Below are 25,708 nucleotides of genomic sequence, written 5' to 3'. Positions count from 1 at the left end.
CTTGTCAGTTGCCATCGTAGAATATATTCTAACCCGTTTATTCTTCTATCCTAGCACATCAGACAGTAGATCAATTTTAATTCTCAATAGTCCGCGTTGCTAAATGCTAATAATGCGTGCACTTCAGAATCTAGCTTAGCTTGATCGAGAGAACAATCATTACCGGTGGTTACTGGTTAATGAAATTATTGATTCGACATGCGCAAAGCAAATACCGCCCATCGGCTTCGCAGTGCACGTTACGCAGGGCGGTCAAAGCCATATTTAGAACCATAGCTCCAATATCAACTTGTTTAGCCTGAAACGACGGATCGGCGTGCCGTCTAATACAACACGGTTCCGCGACCCCTGAATCCAGCAAGAATATACGCTTTTGAGAACGATCGAGAGAAGCTATATAGTGGAGTATAACGCTAAAACCTCACCGATCTCGTCTCGTCCAAGCCAGCAGTAGCCAATCCCACTGCACGTCCGCACGCAGCCACCACCGGCAGGCGGCGGCAGCAGCAGCAAACAGTATCTCGCAACCCAACGCCGGTCCGTCGCCCACCGCCCTCCGCGCGCGAGACGCAACACCAGGAGGCCACGAGTCCCCTCCTCCCATATCTCCTCGTCCCCAACCCGCCCCCCCCCCCCCCCCCCCCCCCCCCCTCTATAATTCACGGGACCCTGCAGCGAGAGAGAGCCAGCCGCTCAGCTCAGCTCCTCCCAACTCCCTGTGCCGCCCCAGCGCCATCACGAGAGGGCACAACGACTAGTCGTCTACTACTACTACACGACTTGGCTTAGCTAGTTTTAACTTTTAAGGTTGTTATTACTAAACGCGCGCGCGCGCTCGCGTGCATGGCCGTTACCACGACGTGCCGAGGAGGCCACCACGCCGCCGTCATGCCGCGCCCGCCGCCGCCGCTTTTCGGGCAAGCCGGACAGGACCAGCGGCGGCGCTACCTCGGCCTCTGCACCGAGGGGCTCGGGTCCGAGAGCTCGGAGAGCTCCGGAGGCGACGTCGATCTTGGCACCGGCGGCGGCGACGACACCGGCAACGACGGCGTCGGCCGCGCGCTGCCGTGCAAGCGGCAGCACCGTCCCATCGACGACGAGGAGGAGGAGGAGGAGAAGACGGTCGTGCCAGCAGCGCTGGCGCCGCCGCTCCCGGCGTGGACGAGGGCGGCGTTCCCGCCGCCGATATCGGTGATCGGCGCCGGCGGGAAGCCGTGGCTGTACCTCCGGGCGCACCGCGGGGACGGCCGGCTGGTGCTCCGGGAGGTCAGGATACCGTCGCGGGAGCTGCTCCATGGGCGCCGCGAGGACGGCCGCTTCAAGCTCCACTTCGCCCACCCGGACGAACAGCTACAGCAACAACAGCTACTGCTACTAGCAGATGACCAAGATCCAGCAGAGAAGAACGAATAGAGCAAATCAAAGCAGGCTCATGTTCTTGGCAATGGGGTTTTGTTTAGTTCCTGTCAACAAGTTCGACAGTGGCATGCTAGTTTTCCCTACCAGAGAGAGATGTAAATATGGCGAAATTTTTTGTTTACTGTTGCATCGCCCGTCAAATGCAATACAATGCCACTTATTTTGCTTCTTTTTGCGCAGAATTCTGTTGTGCACTTTGATGATTTAATTGCTACAGGAATAAAAAAAACAAAATAAAGTGACCAAGCACTGGCAACGATGTCCAAGCAGGCATGCAACTAAGCACAGCTGAAAATCACATTAGAGACGACCTTTCCAGGATTCACGTGCCAGGGTTCACAAGAACCTTGGGTTTAGTTGATGGAAAAGGAGCAGATAGCACGTGAAAGCTAACTGATGGTTCTCTAAAGCCATCACGGATGCTATTCTGAAACAAAAGATCCTGATTTATTCTTCTAGTTATGATCCATTTCTTGAATCCAATAATTAAAATATTTAGCAGCAGCACAATAATGTTATCAGAAACTCCGTTTCAGATCGAAATGTTTCAAGAAACCCAGTTTCAAAAACAAAATGATTCGAGAAACATTGTGGTGTACCCCTCAAAAAAAAAAGAAACATTGTGGTGCATAACATAGAGGTTTTAATATGTTATATTCTCAATTGTCTGCCAGAACGACACACCACGAGCATTTTATTGTGGAATCGGAAATTGGTGAAAAATCACTAAGCAGCAAACACAGAGAAGCCGTGTACAACAGAGATTCCTGAGAAGGGAAGAGGGGTGATCTACCATGATTGTAGTGGCAGCATTTATGGACCCTGTGTATGTCCTCCCAATGTTGTGGAGCTCATGTACCTTTTCAAGGATAGATGACTCCACAAAGGTGGACCTTATCATGATTTCTCGCCATCCAATGTTAGAAGCACTTTATATAGATCAGGACGCCGGTCCCTAAATATCCCCCAACCATGCCTGGTAGACTTGATCTCGTCCAAGTCGAACTCTGCTACAAGAACGTCTTCATCTTTGTCATTTGCAAGCTTCACAATTTCACCGGTTGGCCCTGCACAACCATATGCTAATGATTTTAGTTTGTTACACATCCAGCAGTAAAAGAACAAGATGCTGAAATTACCTGCTATGAATGAATTCCCGAAGAATGTTATAGTGCTTTCACCATGCTCAGTCTCAACGGTTTCCCTTCCTATCCTGTTAGAAGCAACAAGGGGAACCTGCATGATTGGTATGGATCCAGAATGATCAGAAACTACCGAAGGATCGTAAATAAAAATAGGTATATATTTGATTTCTCAATAAAGCTGAGTAGCTGATAAAACATAAGGTATAACAAAACAAATAGCAGTACCAGGTTAGCACCAGCATGTCCTTGCATGACGCGCTTCCAGTGTTCTCGGGAATCTAGGTTATTATCCTGGGGCTCAGAACCAATTGCAGTTGGATAGAACAAAATTTCAGCCCCCTGAAGCACCATGGCCCTTGCACACTCTGGGAACCACTGATCCCAACAAATTCCTACCAGGATAATGGTTTAGCGATAAAAGATAGTCAGGTGATATTGCATTAGTTACTACCCTGCTCATGCTCTTTCAGAACCAAACATTAATATCACTGAACAACATAAATAACTTACCAACACCAATTGTAGCATACTTCGTTTTGAAAGCCTGCATAGTACCAATTACACATTAACACCTAGTGAATTTTTACTACTAACAAGTGCAAACCTATCAAGATATAAATATAAAACCATGTTTACCTTGAAGCCGGTGTCACCAGGATTGAAATAAAATTTCTCTTGATAACCTAGCCAAAAAGGAAATAGCTAACTTGTTTAAATCAGATAGTCCATGACTAGTCTATAGTGAATCTGTCATAAACTATACATGGGCAATACCTGGTCCATCTGGAATATGTGATTTGCGGTACAGGCCAAGATCAGTGCCATCAGCATCAATAATGGCTACTGAATTGTAATGTGCATTGTTCGCCTCCTCAAAAAAGCTGACAGGTATTACAACTTCCAGCTCCTTTGCAAGTTTTTGAAACCTATCGAACAAGAAAGAATGAAGCATAGGGATAACTACAGAAATAGAACATATACATTGCTTGTGGACTCCTGACAAGAATCAAGTAATGAGGCAAGCCTACCTGATTATAGTTGGGTTCCCTTTATAAGGCTTAGCACGTTGAAAGAAGTCCAACCTTTGAGCTTGACAGAAGTACTGCCCCTCAAACAGTTCCTAAAGCATTGACATATAGATTCAGTGCACATAATCATCATTCCATTAATCTTTTTAGGCCCTGAACTGAATCAAACAAAACATAACAATTTAAACGAAATTGCAAATAAGAATATTCATCCAAACCCATTTGCTCTTTCTGGTTCAATTTTCAAAACAAGCATTGCAAGTTGCAGCTTGTCAACATCACTGAACACACATATATGTATCATATAAATATACCTGAACAAGGACAATGTTTGCTCCTTTCTTATGAGCTTCTCTTATCAACCTGCAATATGAATAATAAAGCCCTGAATGAGTTTACTTTCAGTAGATCTCCTCAGCAAAATCTCTGGTTTGTTTGGTATTTACTAACTCAAGGTATAAGAAAGAAACGTAGGGGGGCGAGAGAGAGAGAGTAAGATGATCAGGCCAAACAATTTTGGGTTTCTTTTCTTCACATTTATCATCAAGAAAATAAGACATCGCAGCCTATCAAGTTGGTCAATATTGAAATATAAAGCCTTTAACCACAAGAGTGCCACAAAATAAATTCCAAATGGCATTGAACTTCTCTGTTGCTATGAAAAGGAAAGTTGACTCGGTGTACATTGATATAGTTAATTTATTGAAAGTTATGTCGAAAAACATGCTTCAGTTTTCACGGTGTAGTCAGAAGTCAGAGTTACAACTACAATAATGATGTAACTAAAAGTTTATAACTCAGATTTGTGGTTAGTATAAGCTATTAACTAGAGAGGTATAACTTATTGCCATTCTATTTGGTTTAATGATAGCAATAGATGTGACAAAGTTAAAAAAAAAAAAGAGGCATTATTCTTATCAGCGTCACAGAACCAAAAGGTACACAACACAATCACAATGTGAAGGAAGGTGCCTCAATAATTGAATGAACAAAGGGAACAGTCTCAGATATCTCCATGAGAAAAGAATAAAGTAGAATGTGAAAAGAACGGCAACGGCTTCTGCAAAATCAGAAACACTAACTGGCATAAGGGTCACAGCTTTGCGACCAAGTAGAAGAGAAAGATAGCTTCAGATTCAATCTTAACAGTTTGTGCAATCCAGGAAGGGATTGAGGTACTGCTCTAGCTATCTTTTTCCTTCTTTTTTTTTATCTTCTAGTATGCTCGGGCTATAAATTTGTTGACAGTGTAGCCATCTCATGGCGAAAATGAACTCAATTGCGTAGGTTACTTTCTTTTTGCGGGAATTAATATAGGTCACTTGTGACTCAGTTAACGAGAACCGCTCAAAATTCAGTAGTACATAATCACCGGAACCTTCATAGCATTCAGGATTTCAGGAACAAAATACCAGAGCATTCATCAATTCTAATAGTCAGAATCACTAAGCATAGCAGAGCGAGAACATCGGCGATCAGACCAAACAATTAAGCGGCCGCCGCGCTCGGTTCCTTCCTTCGGGGCAATCTACCCCTACAATTTGGGGGGGGGGGGGGGGGGGGGGGGCGGGGGGACGGGGACGGGGTTAGGGATACCGGACAACATACCTCTCCGCGGTGTCGACGTTCTCGGACTCGACGTCGGTGCAGGCGAACTGCACGGCGGCGACCGACACCTTACTCCCCGCGCCCCCGCCCCCCGCCATCTCCCTCCCTCCCCACTCGCTTCACCTGCTCGACCTCGCGCTGTCGCTTCGGCGCGTGCTCCCCTCCAACTCCAAGAGGGTGGAAATGGCAGAGGAGCGTAAAAAAAGGAGTCGGCGCCGCAGGGCTCACTTACTCGCACTTATTCTGTTATTCACATGGCATTGGTTGCGTGGGTTGGTGAGGCGGTGGTCGCCGTGGACTCGGCGGCTGAGAGGCGCGCACCACCGTCCGATCCGCCGCGCGGTTGGTGGAACCCGCTGCACGAATCACTTCGCCTCGCGTGCTTCCGATGGATCGGGTTTGGCCGGGCCGGGAGCCGGGAGGCCCAAACTAGGATGGTTTAGGCCCAGACTACTCGAGTTGCTTTCCAAACCACTTGGCTTTCTTTCTTTTATCCGGTTAGTTCCGGCGTTCTCATCTCAATCCCATATTCCCATCCTTATCTTCGGTTTCGCGCCGCAAAATGGTCAGGATGAGAGCATCCGACGGACACTGACAAAGTGAAAAACCTAACTAGAAATAGGTGGGCGCCCCGCCCCCACGTCGAGGTCGGCAAGCTCCCGAGAGGGATCGCGATTCGCGAGTCATCATCCACGCGTCGTCGTCGTACTCTACTCTTGGGGAGCAAGAAGAGGAAGAAGAAGACGTTCTTGGGGAGCAAGAAGAAGATGGCTACAAGAACGGCCGTGGCGAGGGTGGTGGCGCCTCATCAACCCGCGTGGGCGGCGGCAGTTTTGGCGAGGAGGATGGAGGGAGGCCGGCGCGTGGCGCGCTACTTCAGCGACGGCACCGGCAGGGTGCTCAGCGAGGAGGAGCGCGCCGCCGAGAGCGTCTACATACAGGTTGGTGGTCACCTGATCATTGATCGCTACTGCTGTTTGTGACTGACGACGTTTGAATGTCGAATTTGATCATGATTTGGTGGAGCAGAAGATGGAGAGGGAGAAGCTGGAGAAGGAGAGGAGGAAGGCGGACAAGGACAAGGCCGATGCAGCGAAGAGGGCGGCCGCCGCCAAAGGGGATAAGGTGAAATTAAAAACAAACCAATTAGCCGGTCTTGATCTCCTCCAACTTAGGAGTATTTGGTTAATTTCTGGGTTATGAATGAATGATGAACTGATCCACACGGTCTGCTTGTGTTTTTTCGCGGCTGATTGCAGAAGGGCGGGGAAGCTCGCCCAACCTGATCCGCTGGGTGACAGTGAAACTGATGATCAATCACACGATCCGGTGCTGGTGTTCTGTTTGAATGCTTCTGATATGTTGATTCGCAGATACTAGTAGCTAAGTACTCTTTTAAAGTTTTTTTCTGTACAGTGGGAAAGGAGTCAAGAAATAAATAACAGCATGCCCCTGGGGTGTGTTTATTTTACTGATGTGAATTAGTAGGAGCTACTCTGTAAAAGGGAAATGTACCTGCTTGTGTTGTGACGCATCATATATGCCAGTGTAAATTCCAGATGTCTTTTTCGAACTTGTGTGAATGTTCAGTTGAAACTACATAAATAATGGTGGATAATGAGAGATTGCTCTGAGTGCTAATCTATTGAGTGATTGCCGGTTTGACGGCTGGATCAGTTTTTTTCTAAGAGCAGCTTTTGAGTAGGTTTTTTTTTCAGAAAAAAAGCCGCCCTTTTTTGCAACAGCCGGAAAGGCCGTTATACAAAAAGTACTTACCGCGAGAGGTACTCCCTCGTTTTATATGTTACTAGCAAAAATGCAAGTGCGTTGCAACGGGTGAAAAAATTCTAATGATAATATACGTTTTTCATGAATAATTATGTCAATGGCAATGTTTGTATTTTAATGAGTTTGTATTTTAATGAGCGGCTTGTTTTTATACAAACGGTGTTTTTTTTCTTGTGCGATTTTCTCAAACCATTCAGAAATGACGCATTTCTTTCTAAAAGTTTTTTTTTCTAACAAGATCTTTTTGCTTTTTTCTTTATAACGAAAACCATATTTTTCTCCATTTTTTGCTTTTCTTTTCTCGTGTGTTTTTTGCCTTTTTTTGCCAATTATTTTCTCGCGTGTTTTTTTGCTTGTTTTTTTTCAAATGTTATTTTTGTTGCTTTTTTTAAAAACAAGAGAATATAGACGAAATAAAAGCCGTGTAGTAGATGGCAAAAAATCGATGGATCCTATCCGACTCAGAGCGATTTTTTTAATAGACGGTGTTTTTTTCTTGTGCGGTTTTTTTAAAACCATTGGTTAAAATGGCGCGTTTTTTCTGACAGTTTTTTCCTCGCATGTTTTATTTTTTAAAAAAGTTACCGACGATGGAAATAATTTTTCTCGCGCGTTTTTTTATTTTTTTTATGGAAGATGGAAAACCTTTTTAGCGTGTTTTTTTTGCTTTTTTCTGACTTTTTTCTCACGCGTTTGTTTGAACCGTTTTTATTCTCTCGTGCATTTTTTTTAAAAATAGTTAGATTATATTAGAGATAGAGTAGAGATATATATTGATTAGAAATTTCGCCCTTTCTATTTTTTTTTTCATGTGTGTATTTTTTATTTTATACGAACAAGCGTTCTATTTTTTACAAACCATTTTTTTCGCCACTTTCTTAGGGAATTGGACAAACTTTTTAAGATTTTTTTTCTGTTTTTTTTCGCCTTTATAGGAATCCGACTTTTTTTCCTGTTTTTAAAGGAATCGAATCTAGCATTTTTTTCACTTTTTTTTACCTTTTATAGGAATCGTATTTTTTTTCGTTCAGATCTACGGTTTTTTTTGCCACATAGGGGAAACGGAACTTTTTTTGTTGTTGTTGTTTTCCTTTTTTTTGCAGCTTTCCTTTTCTTTTTATGCACTTTTCTGCTTTTGTTCTCTCTTTTATTATTATTTTTAACAAAAACGACCTCAAGTACTTTATTGCAAGATTATAGGAACTCAAATGTAAATATAAAAATTATAGGGACTCAAAAGCAAAAGTACAAACCCAAAAATTAAAATCATATAAAAATGGAATGCTCTCGACCTGTAGGTTCTGTTTTATTAAACAGATCTTTAATCTTGCTCATCATTTTGTTTCACCAAGATGTGTAAGATATCACGGTATAGATTAAGAATCGGATCTATAGTCGGACTTTTTTTCTGTTTCTGAGAGGGAATCGGATAGGAGTCAGACCTTTTTTTATTTTTTTTAGCTATTTTTTACAGACGATGGAAACATCTTTTATTATTTTTTAAGTAGTAGAGACAGAGATAGAGATAGAGATTTTTTTTCGCTTTTTTGACACGCAATCGGATTATTTTTTCGCCCTTTTTTTTATCAGACATTTACGGTTTTTTTTTCTCGCTCGTCCGGTTTTTTCGCTCGTCCGTTTTTTTATAAGACGTTGATTTTTTTTAGTCAGTTTAGGTACCATCGAATTTATAAAAAAAATAGCAACATCTACGATTACTAAACTAGTTCCATTAAATTTAACATTGATATATTTTAATAATATGCCTATTTTGTATTTAAAAAATTAGTATATTTTTTACAAACTTGATCAAAGTTTGAAAAAAAAATGATTAGAAAAAAGTCAAACGACTTATAATATAAACGGATGGTGTAGTAGTAACTTCTCGTCTTCTAAATGGGCCGTACTATCGAGCCACTATGCATAACAAAGACCAAAAATAAGAAAATGACAACTTTCCGTCCCTTATGGTTGAGTTTTAATTATATTTATTAACCGTTATACCGAATATAATGCTTCCTTCATATTACAAACAAGGTCCTAACATGGTATTGAGCTTGCGGTGGCTGCCGATGAGCTTTTTATGTGTCGAAGGGAGGTCTGTGTCGAAGGGAGAAAGAAAAAGGCCAATGACAAAATAGTTCAGGATGACATTTCAACGAAGACTCCTCGATTGAGAGTGATATTTTTTCTAAGCTCATTTAAGTGATGCATATGAACGAAGCCAACTTTTTTACAATGACATATATGCAAATATTTCTCGTGATAAGGCGGCGTATTATGTGCACCTCTTTCTGTAATTTCGTATCAATGCATTTGTACAGCAACATTTGGGAAACATTTAGCACAAAAGATGAACAAAACAGAGCGTGACATTGGAGAGGCATATGGATCGAGGCCCATTGGAATTCCAATTTGAACGGCCACCGTACTCAGCTTTCACGTACAGTCACAGGGAACTTAAAGCAGATAGACATTCATCGAGGAGGTGGGCCCACAATTCCTGACCAAACTGTACGTTTCGCCGGTCAGCCGTCGCGTACGTGGTTGCACGACCCCTGACCCCGCCGTCCGCCGTCGCGGCGTCGCCTTCGCCAAATTGCCTCTGAACTCGACGGCGACGCCTCACCTTTGCTTCCACCGGCAACCACCACCGTACCTACACGCGCGGTGGCGGGGCGCTCCAGCACCGGCGGCACGCGGCGCTCACCAACCACGGCGCGCACCACCACCGCCGCCTCCCCGCAGCTGCCGCGGCGGGACAGCACGGCTGCTGCGCCCGCGCCCGCGACCGGACGCCGCCGAGGCAGGACACCTTGGGCGACCCGGGCTCCGCCACCTCCACGGCGTCCCCGGCGAACACCCGCGCGCGGGCTCGGGCGCGGCCGAGCCGCCGCCGCCGCTCGTGCTCCCGCGAGGCCTTCCGCGCCGCCGCGGGCAGCCCCGCGATGACGACCGCCTTCGCCGTCCCGCCTCCGCCGGCGCACGTCGGCATCCTCGCCGCCGGCGCGCCGGCGCAGCTGCAGGCCGCGGCCGACTTGGGGTTGGAGGCGCCCTTGGTGGAGTCCTCCCGCTCCAGCACCGCCCCGACCTCGCTCCAGTCGATGTCCTCCCCGATCCTGAGCCACAGCGACTCCGCTGGGGAGTACGGGTCATACTCGCCATCAACGTCGCCGCCCCATTCCTCAGAACCACCGCCACCGTCCTCGCCGTCGTCGTCGGAACCGGAGAACTCGTCTTCGCACTCGTCCTCCGGCTCGCCGCCGCCGCCGTGCAAGAGGGAATCGAGAGTAAGCGGTGGCATCTCGCTTTTCTTTCTTTCTTTGGTTGTGTAGTGTGTGATGTAGACGAAGACTTGATGGAGGTTTGGTTTTGAAGAGGGGTGAGATGAGGTGAGGAATGGAGGGGTAGAATGGGTAATTTGCGGGTGTGATGGGAGGCGCCAATGGTTTGGAGATGGGGATTTGAAAAACGGTGGCACGGCGGCAGTGACAGTGCCAGTGACAGGACGGGTTGGTTGGATTGTCGCTTAATTTGGAAGCTAATGGCGTTTGTTTAATTCGTTCCCCGAGATTCCAAGCCGTGTTATTTTCTGCTTGTTTTTTTTGCATCGAGTACTCTGCACGATAAATAGATGGAAGGGAAGTTTGAATTACTACCTCACTTGGCTAATCTTTTTTAAGGTAAATTCTAGGAGGAGGAAGACAAGAGTTCATGTTTATTCGCAACGGATGTCTGAACACCCTCCAATAGAGGAGAAAATTGACATTTAGCCATTCTCAAAACGGGGTTTCGCTGAAATGCCACTCCCAAAAGTGGTTTCGTTAAAATGCCACCCTCAAACAGGGGTAACTTGTTGCAATGCCATTCCATCCATTTCTTCTCAGTTTAATGTTTTTTGTAATGTTTTTTCTTGTTGAGATGACCAAAATACCCTTGATCCTATCTCATCTCTCCTCTCTGTCTTCCTCCTCTCCGTTCGGCTCGGTCTGTCTTCCTCCTCTCCGTTCGGCTCGGCAGCGCAGCTAGAGACGGGGACGGCGGCGGCGCGGCCGGAGACGGGGAAGGCGGCGGCGCGCCTGGGGATGGGGAAGGCAGCGGTGCGGACGGGGACGGTGGCGACGCGGCTGGGGACGGGAAGGCGACGACATGGCTGGGGACGGGGACGGTGGCGACATGGCTAGGAACGGGGACGGCGGCGGCGCCGACATGGTTGGGGCTGGTGGGATGTTCTCCTACGCCGATGCAGATGGCGCCGCTGAGCCGAGCAGCCTTCCCCAACCCACGTCGGCGCCGTCCCCGTCGCCAGCCACGCCGGCACCGCCCACCTCATCGCCGACCCCCATCTCCATCCTCCTCGACGACCTCCTCCTCGAGTGCCTCGCCGGCGTCCCCTATGCCTCCCTCCCGCAACTCCCCACCACTTCACCACGTTCGTCGCCTCCGTCGCGCGCACGGCGAGCTCCGCTCCTCTCTCCTCGCCCTCTCCGTCATGCCCACGGCGAGCCGACGGATGTTGGCGTGGTGGTGGTGATGAGGACGAGGAGCCGGCGACCACCAACTCGCAGCTATGCCCCGTCGCCGCAGCCGCCGCCGCTACGCTCCACCGCCGGCGACTGGATGGGGATCGATCCCCTTTCTCCTTTCCCCTGCAAAGTCAACAAAATGACTAGGGGCAAATATGTCAGAGAATGATGGAAAACATTTGGAAATCAGTTAAAATGGTTGAAATGGCATTATAGCACGTTGGCTTCATTTGACAATGGCATTATAACGAAGCCATATTCGGGAGTGGCATTCCAGCGAAACCCCATCCTGAATATGGCTAAATGTCAATTTTCTCCCAATAGAGGGGGAACACCTACAGAGCAAAGTTTTAAAGTAGGGGTGATAAGAGCAAATTTAACAGTACAACCAACTATTAGCTCTAATTCATCTGTATCCAATCTAATAGCTTATTCATACAATAGTTATCTATAACCATATACTACACTATTAATATATGGTCCCACCTCTCGTACACACGACATATTGGAGTTTGTGCTGCAGTTGGCTACGAATCTGTAGCCCGCTTTCCTTCTCTCTCTTCTCTTCTCTACTCCACATGTGCTTACAGCTGACTTGTAGCCTATTATTGTACTCGCTCTAATAGCCTCCCAATCTTATTCACATCATCAACTCATTAATTAAGAGTCAATATATACAATAAATTACCTCTAGCACACTTGTCCCAATACACCATATTAAATTTACTTTATTTGTTTCCTATTAATTTATTGACCTCTTGATCTCATCTCTTTTGGAGTTTGAATAGAGATTGCCTCTTGCATAAGAGGTGGCTCATCATCTCTCTCTCTTCATTTCTCTCATCCACCTCATCATGTGAGTTTACATGGCACCCAGGAGCAAGTGTGTAGAGGCTTATAGTACTTGCCCTCAAGGAGAGGGAGGAGGCCTAGCAGATGGAAGAGAGAACCACCCCGTCACCATCTGATCCACCAATTGTGCCTGTTGTGACGACTGATCGAGCTGCCATCTTGAGTTGAAGTCACATCACCCATCACCTCCTCATCGTTCAGCCCGACGGTTGTCTCCCCGTGCGACCCAACAGGTGCCACCTCCCACTTCTTGCGGCCACCTCCGGCCACTGTTACTCCTTGATGATCTCCATGCCTTCACCATTGACTCAGCCTCCTTGACAAGACACTGACTGTGCAACTCCTCGCCGTTGGACAGCTCCATCCCATATAGTATCCACTTCACTATGCTAGTATGCTCTGCCCATGCCCGTCCTTATAGGCACCAACCTCCACCTTGCCCATTGTCACCGAAACCCTTTGCATGAATATTGACGGCCTCCATCCATGCCAGAAAACTAATGCCGCCATAGCAACCCGCCTGTTGCTCGTGTTGCTCTAGCCGATTAAGAGGGGATGCCAGATCCATATAAATCTAGCCACCAAGCCCGCAGAGGAGGCCTAGTCATGACCTTCCGTCGCGCTCTATCTCAGCTGCCCCAACACGCCACTGCTCCACTTTGGTGACCCTATCCACCGCACCAAGACTCCTCGCCAATGCACCATTGTGCCTTTTCCTCGTTTCTCCGCGCCAGATCTGGGCATTGGATTGCGCTTTTGCCCCCATCGCAGCCATCCTAATTCGTCGTACGGTTTTCGCTTGGTCCCTCAAGTGGCAGCGAAGTGGAGGAGGAGGGTCGAAGGGGTGGTGGGGACTAAGGTAGGCTACGGCCGTGTCACCTGCGTGGGGCAACGCGGGGGCCTTTTTTATCTATCCAGCCACTCACTCGTTAACTCACTTAGCTAAAATATGTTCCTGCTTATGTGGTACTCCCTCAGTCCCATTTTAAGTGCAACCATGGTTTTCCACGTCCAATTTTGATCGTCTGTCTTATTTGAAAAAAATTTAAAAACATAAGTCACGAGTAAAGTACTATTCATAACAATAAAAATATTAATTACAAAAATATTTCAGATAAGGCGGACGATCAAAGTTGGACACGAAAACTCATGGCTACACTTAAAATAGGACGGAGGGAGTAAATAATTTGTTGACATGATATATCACAAATTTTTAAACCAGATTAGTTACTTGTACGTACGGTAGCTGCGCAGGCTCAACACTGATAGATGTCATGCTCCATTGTTGAAACCAATTAAACTTGGTTTCTCCGTCTACAAATAATTGTCGATTTTGTATGAGTTATTCTATGTTGGCCAACAATATTTTTTAAAGATATTTACTAGCATCAATGCTAAAATTTGTAATTGAATGAACTTTGCTAAATCTATTTGCTTTGCCATAGCTAAAACAACAATGATGAAAGTTCATCTACCTTCTGTCATAACCGACGAAGTAACTAGTGATCATTGGATAGTCTAACTATAGCCATGTACAGATTTCGGAGAAGCTTTTCGCAATTACAGGTTCTCCTAGAAACTCAAGATATCTCAAATAATTCATACTCTCACCCATATTCTAAACAGAATCTGAAAAGATAACTAAAAACTTAGGAAAACCACATTTTCCATATACTCAGCAGATACCTCCTCATTAGCTGCTTTTCAAAATCTCGCGCTCGTCCTATATATATAATGACTTGCAACAATTATATTCTAAGCTATGGCTGTGTTTAGATCCAAAGTTTGGATCCAAACTTCAGTCCTTTTCCATCACATCAACCTATCATACACACACAACTTTTTAGTCACATCATCTCCAATTTCAACCAAAATCCAAACTTTGGATCCAACTAAACACAGCCTATGTCACCGTTTTAAACTTTAGAGCTTAAATGCGATATATACTCATTTCTTGAAACACTCGAAGCTATTCAATGAGTGGACCGGCCGACTAATGTTGAATTTGCTAATGGCATTTATTCCTGTATAGTACGAGGCTATTCCTGTATTCCACGAGCTAGTAAGAACAGGTGCAATAAGCTATGAAAGCCAGCGATAAAAATGCCACGTTGGCTTGGATGCTGAGCTGGCGCGGAGAGAAGAGCAAAAATGGGATAAGTCGGCGACTAAACAGTCGCCGGGCTACACGCACAACCCGAGAGAAGTGGGCCCGCTGCTATGCACTACAGAGGCTGATAATCACAGTCATTGGTCGAGAAAAGTAAAGGAAGAGAGAGGGTAAGATAATTAAAGAAGAAAATAGTATCTATAAATTGATGAGCAGATATGTTACAGTTTATTTATTGTGCATGTTAGCTATTAGTTTGATTCTAACTGACGTGGAAAAAATTATCGCCAGCCGCAGGCGCTATTATTAAACCTGCTCTAATAGTATACATACTGTAGTTTGTAGTTTGTTGAAGGGAGGAGGACGCCCGGTGCTTTTCGCGCCGCAATATCGATGGACACGAGTCTAAACGCTTCACGCGTGGAATTTTCTCTTTGTTTTTGAGGCGATCTGGCGGCTGTGTTTCGATTCAGGTGGCTCCTTTTCTCTTGTTTTTGTGTGCGTGCGTTTCTGTTTGTCCTTTTTGGATAAGGATCAAGTCCACTCTCAAGCGTAAGCGCAGTCGTCATGGAAGAAATATAGGCTCTATTTAGTATAGTGACAGTGACCTTATGAAATTTGCATTGATTATATCACCATCTCACAATAATTAGAAAAGACTGCCATTAAATTTCTTTGAGTAAACTAAAATCCAAAATAAATTCAGCAAAGGGTCCATAGCTCAGTGGTAGAGCATTTGACTGCAGATCAAGAGGTCTCCGGTTCGAACCCGGATGGGCCCTTATTGTTATTTTTTTTAAAATTTTCCCCTAATTTTCATTTTAATTTTTTCCCTAATTTCATTTATTTTTAAAATTTTCCCCTAATTTTCATTTTAATTTTTTCCCTAATTTCATTTTTGAAACTTTGACATTTTTATTTTTTTTGCTAATATCCTTTTTTAACCTTTGACATGTCTTTTTTCTTCTATTTTTTTTCCTAATTTCATTTCTGAAACTTTGACTTCAATTTTTCTTCTTTTTCCCTAATTCCCCCTTTTGAAACTTTAACATGTATATTTTTTTCCCTTTTCCCTAATTTCCTTTTCCAAACTTTGTCATGCTTAGTTAATTGCCTTTTTATTTTTTTCCCCTAATCTCGTTGAGTTGAGTGGTCTATCCTCTAATCCCTAAAACTTTGGCATGCTTATATTTTCTTTTTTTTCTCCTTTTCTTTAAACACTTTGGCATATCTTCATTTTAATACTCTTATCTGTCCCACAAAGAATTGATTGAATGTTTATCCTCGAATGCTCCATCCATCACACAAAGAGTTGATTTTTAGAAAATCTCACACATATTAACATCACATCATGGTGTAAAGACGTTGATGTCCTCCTTCAAATCCGCCTAATTTGTGGTGCCTTTTAGTTATCCTAAGCAGGATTTTATTGCCATTGGTGAACACCTCCAAATAACCAAACGTTTTGTGGGATAAATTTTAAACACTAAAAAAAATACTTCTGTGCGATGGAGAGAGAGTACATTAGAGTACTGGATCAGGATATCATATTGAAGCTTATTGCGGTTCGTTTTCATCCATACTTTCGTAATTTCGTATGAGGAGCACGTCATGGACATATTCCTAATGCCCTAATCAATATCCTGCAGTTGCTTATTTCTTAAGAGAACCTTACTGATTTGCTAATGCTGATTGCTAAATTAATGTGAATGGTCCCAGTTCTCCTCGTCTAGAACAGGCAGCAACAAGAAGCCATAAGGGATAAATTCCTCCATTTGCAAGTGATTAACAGTTAAGCGAACCTGCTTCTATTCCATTCTAAATTCCTCACTTCATTTCAATTAAAAAGAAGATCAAACAATTCCTATGAGGTCATGGTCATGTCCTCCCTCGATGCCGCTGTCTTCCTATGCATAGAATTCATACATTCAGGGTCTTCGTCTTCCCTGCATCCATGCCGTTATCTCCCTTTCGGAGACTTCTCACAAAAGAAAAATGAATGATGTGAACCATGACAATGAACAAGGTTTTATTGCAGTCCATGGCGCCGATTACATTGACATTCCTGAACTTGGGTACATACTAAAGCACATTATTATCTGCAGATAGATGAGCTGCCGCAGGATAAAGCATCTTTTGGATTACCGTTATGGGGTTACATGTAATTGAGCTGCACGGTGCGACCATTGAGTGGCTGTGTCGGCCTGCGGTTGTGCCTGTAACTCCCGTGCAAAGGGGCCCTCAAAGCAGCAGCCTGCTCTTTGGTCATTTCTCTTATCTGCAAAATTAGAAGCGCCAGTGAGTATAAAAACATAACTCACTACGAAGTTTTCATGATGTTTCTATTACTCTGCAAGGGGAATAGTACCTCTCCAAAAATGTTCCAGATAACATTTTCGGTGCATGGAGGTGTCGTGAGGGATCCAACGTATCTGAAATACCTATCCGCGCCTTTCTTCAATTCCCTCATATCCACGAGTCCAACAGGAAGAGGTTCGCCTTTCTCCGCTTTACAGCCCTCTAAGTATAATGCAGCCAACTTATCCTTTATCTGCATGTCACCAAGACACCAACATAGCAAATAGCTAAAGTATGCATATGCTGATTATGAGGTGTAGTATATGAGAAAGGTAATCCAATGATGTCAAAAAAAAAAAACGCCAGGCGACAGTGTTGATCTGCTTCATAGATAGTACACATTTTAATGGCATCAATTCCAGCTGTGAGCAGGTTATTGTTCTCAAGCCTACTCCTATGTCTGAAGGATACAATATCTAGTCAGTACTGAGGACAGCCTGCTAATCTGATCTATGCCAAAAAAAAAAGGGTTAAAACTTAAAATGGAAAAGGACTTTAGTTGATTGAAGTGGGGGATCTGATTTTTAGAGTCCTACAGAGTACAGTGTTTTGATCATTATAGCGAGTACTATGTCCTATCAGGGTGTCACAAAAATTCACCTGAAAAAGAAATGGATCAGGTTTCCCATGTCGATAAAGGACTGCAATGACAGTAATGTTGCCATCATCAGAATGGTGAACCATGTGGAGCTCCACTGCAAACCTATCATGATATGACATGGTCCACACAATTAGAATAACAGATAACCATGATTCACAATGCACCAGGTTGTATGCAGCATTGTGCATGGATACCTTTGGCCATTGATGGTGTGCTCTGAGGGAGAGTGCCAATGCAATTGCCTCAGTTTATACTTTTTCCCATCCACCTTCACAGTCCCAGCAGTGTCGTTGTAACGTAGCTACATCAATCAACCACAATTTAAACCCAGATGATTTTGAATTTACATACCCTCTACTTGAATAGGTGATGGCGTAGACAAAGTTGGACAAAGCATATTTCCATTTTGTAGTAAATTTATTATTATAGTTATAATAGATTGGAGATCAAATCCATATGCACTAGTGGCGGAAACAGCAGCATGAATGGATAAGACTATTAATTCAAAGAATGAACAGAGTATTAATTCAAAGAGTATTAATCCATATGCACTAGTGGCAGAAAGAACAGCATGAATGGATAATTCAAAGAATGAATGAGTAAGTAATTGACAGCATATTAAAACAATCATATATTCTCCTAGAAAGAATTGACTAGGAGTATTATTCTTGCATCTACACATTTTCTTTGTTAACACAAATAACCATCTGTTTTAGATCAAACCGCAATATTGAAGACATTGTCAACAATGGTAGTGTTTGCAGCAGTATAATCCATTTCAAGGGGCTCCAACTTTGGGTTGTAAACTGCGTCATCTTTCAAAATGTTGATTGGGGACTGGTACGTCCCTTTTGAGCACGTTGTGAAATTAGGACTTAAGCTCCCCCAATGCTCTGGACCAGTACTCCCACTGTACCCAAATACCACATCTGCTTCAGGTAAAGGCAATACAGATCAGATATGAGATATCAGAAATAAGGTGTTTCAGGAAAATTACTCGTAACAATGATCCATCCAGTTTCCACTGAGTTTTATTATCTTTGGATCATCCAGTTTGATATCTGATATTCTACAATGATTATAATATTTGGTATGACTGAGGAATTTGAATTGTTTTTCCATTTTTATGAGATTTTGTGACTTTTTTATCTTGACTTTCTTCCATTCAATATAAATATCAAAATTGTAGTTATTAAAGAATCAAAGGAAGAACTGAGAGGTAAAGGGGTAAATGCATCTCTAGTCCGAGTAAAGAAAAGGTCGCCACAAGCTGAAAAACTATAAAAAAATAAGAAAAAAATAAGTTTGAGGGACAAAGTTGTTCTGTTGTAGTCCTCGGGAGAGCAAAAATCTGTGCCATTGTCACATGGATGGTCAACAAATCACATATCATAAGATAAACTAAACAACAAAACAATAGACTAGCTGAGGAAAAATGCAAAAGAAGGATAAACAGAATTCTTACCACTGTCACATGCATGGTTCACAAGAATGTGAGTGCACAGCAGTGCAACAAAGATTGCACTTTTCTTAGCAGTCCCCATTTATCATTTGATCCTCTGTTCAGAAATATAAACTCATATCATTAGGTGCAAGGAACTATAGAAGTACTTGCAGTTTTGCTCTCTCGCCACAAGTGGAGAGCACAGATATATAGGGCCTGTTGTGGTATTTTTACGAGCTAGCTTCCTCCTACCTGCAGAGACAAGTAGACCAGTTCAGAGATGTTGATGTGTTGATCCCGAGTGGCCTTGCCCTTTCAGTAATTAGAAAATAGCAAGGTCCTCTTTGTAGCATCACAGGATGAATGCATCAATTCCTCAGTCTTGTCCAGTGCCAGCTCCATCAAATAGCATAACTTCTGTAACAGACGTAAAATAAGACAACTGTTCTAAGCAGTTATAAATTTAACTGATAAAAACAATGTAGGTCACTTTACTACCTCGAAATTGATCTCGGCTATGCTGATAATCACACATTCACACCTCAGCACCTTATACTATATAAAGATGAGTGGGACTCATCTCCAAGATGCCAACTAAGAGAATATTATAAAATCATGCCAAGAGAAAAGCATCCTATGTACAGATATGCCCATGACCAGTGAACGGCAAACACCTTCCCCACACAAACGTGCACACGCACACAAAATGAAAAACCAACTAGGACAACAATTAGGCGAATTGTTTATGCTAGTTCACGATAAAAACAAGGAAATAGGAACGCATATAAGGAATATATCACCTGTAAATGTAAGTGACAAGCCAAATCATTAGATGATACTATGATAGAATATATCCCCTTTGCTTAATTTCTGCATAAAGATCACAGCTTTACAAGTTCAGAGTCCAAAACAGAATCCAGCTTAAAGAACCAATCTAAGAACCTTCAAGAACTCCATAATGAATTAATGATATATCCTACTGTTACTGATGCTCCCATGTACTACATGCTAAATTGGTGAAAATATGCCCATCAGTGTCAAATATGGCAGGCTCAAAACTCTGCTGAACGCATTATTTCTGTAAAAAAGACTTTCTAGGTTTGGTACAAAAGTTGTACGAGGAAAAAAAGGTCTACTTTAGCTTTGTGACAGAGATCTTAAGACAGGATGGCCTTCTATGCTAAAAAATACCATACACAAATTAAAATATCAAAATGAACTATGATACTTCAACATTCAATTTTACAATCATGTAAATTTGTGTCTGATACACGATACATATGTATATACAATATGAGCAAAGAGAAGATTGAAATTCTAAATTTGTAGGTGCGTGCATTTTTATATACACTGAAATCTAATAACTTATTTGTTAATCTAGGTCATCAGAAGTTTGCATCAAGCCTCTTAACCTCCAATGCTATTTCATTACGCCTTGTGAATGGAAGTGTGAAAGGGGGATTATACTGCAGATTCAGTAAAACCCAGGATCAGTCAATGATCAATCTTATTTATGTAGGACATTAGAATATTGATCAATTATTTTGAGCAAGATTTACCTGAGCAATTTCTACCACTGAATCATCTTTCACCCGAAATTGAGAGTCCTTTTGGAGAGTTTCCCGCAATCTGGATTCCCTCTGGCTTATGTCATCATCTGTAACCAGACCTGTTTTACAGCAAATAGAGTATAAAAGATGACTTGTCAGTGTAGTGGATGATTGCCATTTTGGCAGGAGTGCATAATGTACATAATTGCGTATCCTCTCGAACCAACAAAGAACGTTTTCAAGGTGTTTTCAATATCTATAAAACTTATATTACTTTAGCAGAAAGAAAGAGAGTTAACCTTTAGCTCAAAACATAATAAATACCATGAGAGATGCATGCCATTTTCAAACTTTCTGTACTGAGAAGGAAAGTTGAAAATAACAGGGGTAATGTATATCGAATTTTGGGTGATTTTGTAGTATGTTGAAAACATAATCAAACATAAAGTCTAAATTATTTCTGATAAGATGATAATGTAAGTGGGTGAACCTTGTTCTGGTCTCATTACTTGAAAAAGAAAAGGTATTTTTTTTATTTTTTATAATAACGGAAAAGCTAATATTACAGATTGTTTTGATGATTAGTACGAATATGGGAAACAACAATACAATTTACATCAGACAATAATTCCCAGATGGAACCACATAGTACAATTAATGATGCAAGTCGCTCTGTGCAAACTCATCAGTTTCAATTATGCATTTCTCCAGAGAACACATGATGGATAAGAGGTAAGCTTTTATCATTACTAGTCATGTGCCCGTGCATTGCAACGGGATATGGGAACATGGCTCAATCTTTTCAACCCTTGCAATGGGATCTGGGGAATGTGTTTTTTTTTTTGTCTGTTGGCTAGTTTTTTAGTTGCACTGGATTTTTTTTGGAGTGGTTTTTCATACGTGGGATTGGGGGAGGGAAAGGAAGGACGACACCTGTGCTTTTAAAGTAGCAGAGGAAATGGAAAGGTTACAAATGTGAAAACGGCAGTGCCAATAAGCAGAAGATTGCTATTTTTAGAAAAACAAATAGGTTCATAAGCAAATGCGACAAAAATCATATCGAGATCCCAATGTTGAAAGGAAAAGGCTATACGTACTAACTTTTTTTTACTAAATTCTTACTAACACTGATGTGTCATGCTATGAGTGCATCTAGATTTTTTGTAACTTCCATCTACTTAAATCAAACGGTTCAGATGATTGTTAGTAAAAGTTTAGTAAGAAAAATTTAGTACGTGTAGCATTGCTCATGTTGAAATGGGTACACAAACAAAACTGAGAATATGAAATTAGGACCTGAAAAGGCTGCAACTGCTACGATTTTGGCGGGCACCTCCTTGATGGTCACAGAAGGGTCTTTTGGCAGTGGCAGGTCTGGACCATATTTTGATGGCATCACAAAGGACATCTTCCACTTGTTTTCATTAGCTGACTGCAAATGACAGCATCGATTAAATGGGATGCATAACTTCTCAACATATACATGCTAAGACCCTGACTCCATAATCACTAGAAGTGACAAATCAGAACAATGTCTCATGGGAATAACATACAGAACCCACCCACCTTCTTTGTTATAACTGGTGTGGTCATGTCCATCTTTTCACCATCGGGTTCACCCTTCCGAGTAAAAACAGGGGTTGTCATTTCCATTTGCTCAGAAGTCGTGTTCTAGAGGCAAAAGCATATATACCATTAATAATAATCCCTCTAACAATTTCCCGTTCAATTCAATTAGTCAATGGAACAATAGGAAGAAACTCTGACCCAGGGTGGAACTGTATCAACTACCTTACCAAATAAGTAAGACGCCAGCACGTTGAATGACTGGGATGATCCATTGAAATCGAATCCGCTTCTTCCAGGCATTGTCGTCTCAGCGACATAGTAGGACTGGTCAAGATTTACAAGAAGGCAGTTGATATCATGTAATAGAATAATTGATTCCATTTTCAATAGACGCGTAATTCCCAATTAACATTGTCCTATAAAACAAACAATTCGATGGATGGAAAACAAATGGTCACCTCCACTTCTCTGATCTCGTACTCCGCCTCGCGCTTGAGGACGCGGAAGGGGACGGTCTCGAGATCGGGCACTGCGAGAGCACATTCAATGTCAGTAAAGCAAACCACAAACCCCTGAGAGCCAGCCTGAGAGGCTCTGGGCGAGAATGGATCACCAACGGCGGCGGAATCATCACCACCGACCAGACATGAGGGCCTCCTCGAGGGTGCGGGGCTCGAAGCGGCGCGGCGGGAACGCGTACTTGACGGCCTCCGCGGCGAGGCCGGCCGCCCGGCGCTGCGAGGCGGCGAGGGCCTGCGCGGCGAGCGCCAGCACCAGCGACGCGCGCGCCTCCGCGCCGCCGCCGCCGCCGATGACGCGGGCCGCCCCCCGCGCGGGGCGCCGGCCACGGGCTCCGGCGGCGAGCGGCGGCCGCGCCGAGGCGGAGCACAGGAGCGCCATTGCTTAGCCCGTTCTCCGGCGCGGTGGCTGTGTGGGTGGCTGGCCGCTACTGTGTCCTCGTCGGCGCGCGCGCAGGTGAAGGGGGGAGGAGGTCGCTTTGCGCGGCGCCCGCCGATATTTTTTTGACGGTGTGCGGCGGTGCGGGAGAAGCGTGTCGCGGATGGCAGGAAGCCGCGAGGGCGGCGAGCGGCGTGGTGTGGTGGTGGCGGCAAGCTGTTCGGAAGGGGAGATGGTGACGTGGCCGAAAGGGAACGAGGGGCCGATATTTTACCCCGGGAAGAACCCAAATGGTGGATTCCTTTTACGCAACATATCCTATGCACACAGGCTCTCACGTGTATATACACGTGCACACCAACTAAAAAATATCACCAAAAAATCTAGAAAAAATCATACACATACTTTCAGTTGTATTACACTTAGGGTTAAAATCTTAACGTCAAATTCATTATATTTTAGCTGTAACAAAAAAAACAAAAAATCTGACAGTTTTAAGGTTGCAATTTTGTCAGAATTTTATCTTTTTTGTTATTCTCTATGTAGAATGAATTTGAAGATGCGACTTTGCACGTAGATGTAATACTATTGAAAGTACATGTATGAATTTTCCTAGAATTTTTTGTGATAATTTTTAGTTGGTGTACACGGTGTGTACACGCGAGGGCCTGTGTGCATAGAATACGCTCCCTTCCTTTTAGCGGCGTTTTTAACTATTTGCCACTCTTACGGAGTGGCACTCTTGAGATGCCACTCTTCTAACTTTTTTTTTACAGAATTACCACAAGAAAGAGAATTAATCTTTACAAATGATCAAATTTACCTAAGTGGAGGGCCATGTCAGTTTTGCCAGCGTGAAAGCTAAATTCAAATGACTCTTGTACCCTTGGTTTGACCATGTACTCTTGTACACCAAATATTTGAGTAACATTTGGGAAATTATATACAAACGTATCTTAAAAAAAATACTATCTATTAAAAAAGGGTTTATCATAGGAAAAAAATCAGTAGTTTGAACCAGTTCACCATAATAAAAATAATGGATTCTACATTTCTACATGGTTACATCCATGAGCTAGACCATCCACACTAGTTCAGTAGTTCTCAGATCAGATGTACTGGACTAATGATCCTATGACTTCTATTTCAATATGAACTGATATATTCTATAAACTAGTGTGATGGTTTATTTCTATACGGATATGACCTCGTTGAATCTATTATTATATTATGGTGAACTTATTCAAATTACTGAACATTTGCCCATTATAAACTATTTTTTAAAAAATGATAAACCATATTTTTAGATACGTTTGTATATAATCTCAAATGTTGCTCAAATATTTGGTTATAGTCAGCTATTACAATGTTTAAACCAAGGGCCAAAGAGTCATTAGACATCCGCTTTCATGTTGACAGAGCTGAGGTAGCCCTCCACTTAGGCAAATTTGGTCATTTATAAAGATTAATTCTCTCTCTTATGGTAATTCTTTAAAAAAATTTGAAAGAGTGGCATCTCAAGAGTGGCACTCCGTAAGAGTGGCAAATAGTTAAAAACCCCCCCTTTTAGCTGCCGCTGCAAGAACCTGGTTCTGGTTCTTGATGCGAACGATTGAAAGACAAAGTATGATTCGTGGTGTTTGAGATAGATTAAAATGAAAGATGAACGCAAGATTAATTGAGCTTTAATTATTATAAATTTTAAAAATAAATTTATTTGATATTTTAAAATGATGATTTATAGAAAGTTTTTTTTTAAAAAAAATGTACCGTTTAGCAGTTTAAAAATATGAATAACGGAAGTTAACGTAAAATTTATATCTTTAAAAAAGATGAACAAAACAATCATTATTCTATGTATAGACTCTCAGTATATGCAATACGTTCATCACTTAAAAAAAATATAATTAGTCCATCACTATGGATATATCATTTGATTTTCTTGAGATAACTTACAAACAGAAAGCATATGAGTAAATAAAGAAGATAACAGTCCGCTCAATCTGATTCATTAACTTAATGCACTACATAAAAAGTATATCCATAGTTAGTTTGAATATTACTACTGCATATCATGTTACTAGCCAATAAACAATAACCAACTAATCAAAATAGTAAAACTGGAATGTACACACATACGAGAACAATACAATACACAACCTTTTTGTATACATACAAAAAATTAAACAAACCAATACATTAGATTCATTATCAAGATGTAGCTTGATTGGGACTAACATTGTCATAACATTCACCATTAAAAAAAGAAATCGTTGCTGTGTTTTTTTTACTGCATTTTATCCATCTCATAAATAATTCATCTGTTACTTGGTACTATCCTTCTTAAAGTTTCGAGTTGCTACTGCAATTCTTTTTAGATAATGGATTTTCTATATGCTACCGCGAATTGGCCGAACACATTCGTCATGTCGACCAAAATTATCTAACGTTTTAACTTTAGTCAAAGTCAAACTACTTTAAGTTTAACCAAGTTTGTAGAAAAAGTAGTAACATTTTCAACCTAAGACAAATTTATTATGAAAATATATTTAATTATTGATTTGATGAAACTAATTTAGTATTATAAATATTACTATATTTATCTATAAACTTAGTCAAACTTAAAACAATTTGACTTTGACCAAAGTCAAAACGTCTTGCAACCTAAAATGAGAATTTTCAGAATATACCACCCAACACGCATTGCTTTCAGGATTTGTCCCCCAATTCGCACTACTTTCAGAATACACCACTGGAGTGCGGATTTTCTTTATTCCGTACCACTCTGTCCCCTAGCGTCAATCGCGCCGTCG

At 42.6% G+C, this 25,708-nt stretch overlaps 6 protein-coding genes and 1 non-coding gene across 8 annotated transcripts; 3 read left to right on the top strand and 4 right to left on the bottom strand.

The window, feature by feature from the left end:
* The first annotated feature begins 647 nt into the window (after nucleotides 1-647).
* Nucleotides 648-1,588, top strand: LOC9268143 (protein FAF-like, chloroplastic). Its single transcript, NM_001416643.1, has one exon. The coding sequence runs from the start codon at nucleotides 844-846 to the stop codon at nucleotides 1,411-1,413; it is 570 nt and encodes a 189-aa protein (NP_001403572.1). The 5' UTR covers nucleotides 648-843; the 3' UTR covers nucleotides 1,414-1,588.
* A 277-nt stretch (nucleotides 1,589-1,865) lies between these two features.
* On the bottom strand, nucleotides 1,866-5,419 carry LOC4329560 (N-carbamoylputrescine amidase-like). Its single transcript, NM_001416644.1, has 9 exons — nucleotides 5,201-5,419; nucleotides 3,907-3,955; nucleotides 3,593-3,684; nucleotides 3,339-3,490; nucleotides 3,201-3,247; nucleotides 3,075-3,108; nucleotides 2,790-2,956; nucleotides 2,559-2,655; nucleotides 1,866-2,486 (listed from the first exon to the last, which is right to left on the bottom strand). Exons 1-9 carry the CDS (start codon nucleotides 5,296-5,298, stop codon nucleotides 2,317-2,319), a joined length of 906 nt encoding a protein of 301 aa, NP_001403573.1. The 5' UTR covers nucleotides 5,299-5,419; the 3' UTR covers nucleotides 1,866-2,316.
* Nucleotides 5,420-5,844: 425 nt separating this feature from the next.
* LOC4329559 (uncharacterized protein At2g27730, mitochondrial) lies at nucleotides 5,845-6,841 on the top strand. Of its 2 annotated transcripts, none has more exons than NM_001416646.1 (3): nucleotides 5,845-6,141; nucleotides 6,230-6,325; nucleotides 6,463-6,841. In NM_001416646.1, the coding sequence occupies exons 1-3, from the start codon at nucleotides 5,968-5,970 to the stop codon at nucleotides 6,484-6,486; spliced, it is 294 nt and encodes a 97-aa protein (NP_001403575.1). In that variant the 5' UTR covers nucleotides 5,845-5,967; the 3' UTR covers nucleotides 6,487-6,841. The 2 variants fall into 2 exon arrangements, with proteins under 2 accessions (NP_001403575.1, NP_001403574.1); NM_001416645.1 differs by having other exon boundaries at nucleotides 6,460-6,841.
* A 2,393-nt stretch (nucleotides 6,842-9,234) lies between these two features.
* Nucleotides 9,235-10,333, bottom strand: LOC4329558 (uncharacterized). Its single transcript, XM_015769782.3, has one exon. It carries the CDS (start codon nucleotides 10,290-10,292, stop codon nucleotides 9,648-9,650), a length of 645 nt encoding a protein of 214 aa, XP_015625268.1. The 5' UTR covers nucleotides 10,293-10,333; the 3' UTR covers nucleotides 9,235-9,647.
* A 4,853-nt stretch (nucleotides 10,334-15,186) lies between these two features.
* Nucleotides 15,187-15,258, top strand: TRNAC-GCA (transfer RNA cysteine (anticodon GCA)). Its single transcript has one exon. It is a non-coding gene; the product is annotated as a tRNA-Cys (tRNA).
* A 1,223-nt stretch (nucleotides 15,259-16,481) lies between these two features.
* On the bottom strand, nucleotides 16,482-19,420 carry LOC4329556 (alpha carbonic anhydrase 1, chloroplastic). Its single transcript, XM_015770730.3, has 7 exons — nucleotides 19,132-19,420; nucleotides 18,901-18,994; nucleotides 18,159-18,364; nucleotides 17,630-17,736; nucleotides 17,435-17,537; nucleotides 16,845-17,027; nucleotides 16,482-16,754 (listed from the first exon to the last, which is right to left on the bottom strand). The coding sequence occupies exons 2-7, from the start codon at nucleotides 18,977-18,979 to the stop codon at nucleotides 16,632-16,634; spliced, it is 801 nt and encodes a 266-aa protein (XP_015626216.1). The 5' UTR covers nucleotides 18,980-18,994; nucleotides 19,132-19,420; the 3' UTR covers nucleotides 16,482-16,631.
* A 660-nt stretch (nucleotides 19,421-20,080) lies between these two features.
* Nucleotides 20,081-23,135, bottom strand: LOC4329555 (heme-binding-like protein At3g10130, chloroplastic). The gene is made up of 7 exons (XM_015770729.3): nucleotides 22,640-23,135; nucleotides 22,457-22,527; nucleotides 22,221-22,322; nucleotides 21,996-22,100; nucleotides 21,726-21,861; nucleotides 20,439-20,548; nucleotides 20,081-20,345 (listed from the first exon to the last, which is right to left on the bottom strand). The coding sequence occupies exons 1-7, from the start codon at nucleotides 22,896-22,898 to the stop codon at nucleotides 20,265-20,267; spliced, it is 864 nt and encodes a 287-aa protein (XP_015626215.1). The 5' UTR covers nucleotides 22,899-23,135; the 3' UTR covers nucleotides 20,081-20,264.
* Nucleotides 23,136-25,708: the final 2,573 nt, after the last annotated feature.

This window comes from Oryza sativa, chromosome 2, assembly GCF_034140825.1.
Source record: "Oryza sativa Japonica Group chromosome 2, ASM3414082v1".
NCBI lineage: Eukaryota > Viridiplantae > Streptophyta > Magnoliopsida > Poales > Poaceae > Oryza > Oryza sativa.
Note: the sequence above shows the minus strand (reverse complement) of the source record. Positions and strands in the feature narration are given on the sequence as shown.

Coding starts and splice junctions, on each gene's coding strand:
- LOC4329556 (XM_015770730.3), bottom strand. CDS start 18,979: ATGGGGACTGCTAAGAAAAGTGCAATCTTTGTTGCACTGCTGTGCACT. Junction 18,365..18,900: donor GAACCATGCATGTGACAGTG/GTAAGAATTCTG, acceptor TACCTGAAGCAG/ATGTGGTATTTGGGTACAGT. Junction 17,028..17,434: donor CTGATCCATTTCTTTTTCAG/GTGAATTTTTGT, acceptor GGTGACATGCAG/ATAAAGGATAAGTTGGCTGC.
- LOC4329558 (XM_015769782.3), bottom strand. CDS start 10,292: ATGCCACCGCTTACTCTCGATTCCCTCTTGCACGGCGGCGGCGGCGAG.
- LOC9268143 (NM_001416643.1), top strand. CDS start 844: ATGGCCGTTACCACGACGTGCCGAGGAGGCCACCACGCCGCCGTCATG.
- LOC4329555 (XM_015770729.3), bottom strand. CDS start 22,898: ATGGCGCTCCTGTGCTCCGCCTCGGCGCGGCCGCCGCTCGCCGCCGGA. Junction 22,528..22,639: donor CGAGGAGGCCCTCATGTCTG/GTCGGTGGTGAT, acceptor GTGCTCTCGCAG/TGCCCGATCTCGAGACCGTC. Junction 20,346..20,438: donor CAGTGGTAGAAATTGCTCAG/GTAAATCTTGCT, acceptor CTGAATCTGCAG/TATAATCCCCCTTTCACACT.
- LOC4329559 (NM_001416645.1), top strand. CDS start 5,968: ATGGCTACAAGAACGGCCGTGGCGAGGGTGGTGGCGCCTCATCAACCC. Junction 6,142..6,229: donor CCGAGAGCGTCTACATACAG/GTTGGTGGTCAC, acceptor TTGGTGGAGCAG/AAGATGGAGAGGGAGAAGCT. Junction 6,326..6,459: donor CCGCCGCCAAAGGGGATAAG/GTGAAATTAAAA, acceptor GGCTGATTGCAG/AAGGGCGGGGAAGCTCGCCC.
- LOC4329560 (NM_001416644.1), bottom strand. CDS start 5,298: ATGGCGGGGGGCGGGGGCGCGGGGAGTAAGGTGTCGGTCGCCGCCGTG. Junction 3,248..3,338: donor ACATATTCCAGATGGACCAG/GTATTGCCCATG, acceptor CTTTTTGGCTAG/GTTATCAAGAGAAATTTTAT. Junction 2,656..2,789: donor GACATGCTGGTGCTAACCTG/GTACTGCTATTT, acceptor CCAATCATGCAG/GTTCCCCTTGTTGCTTCTAA.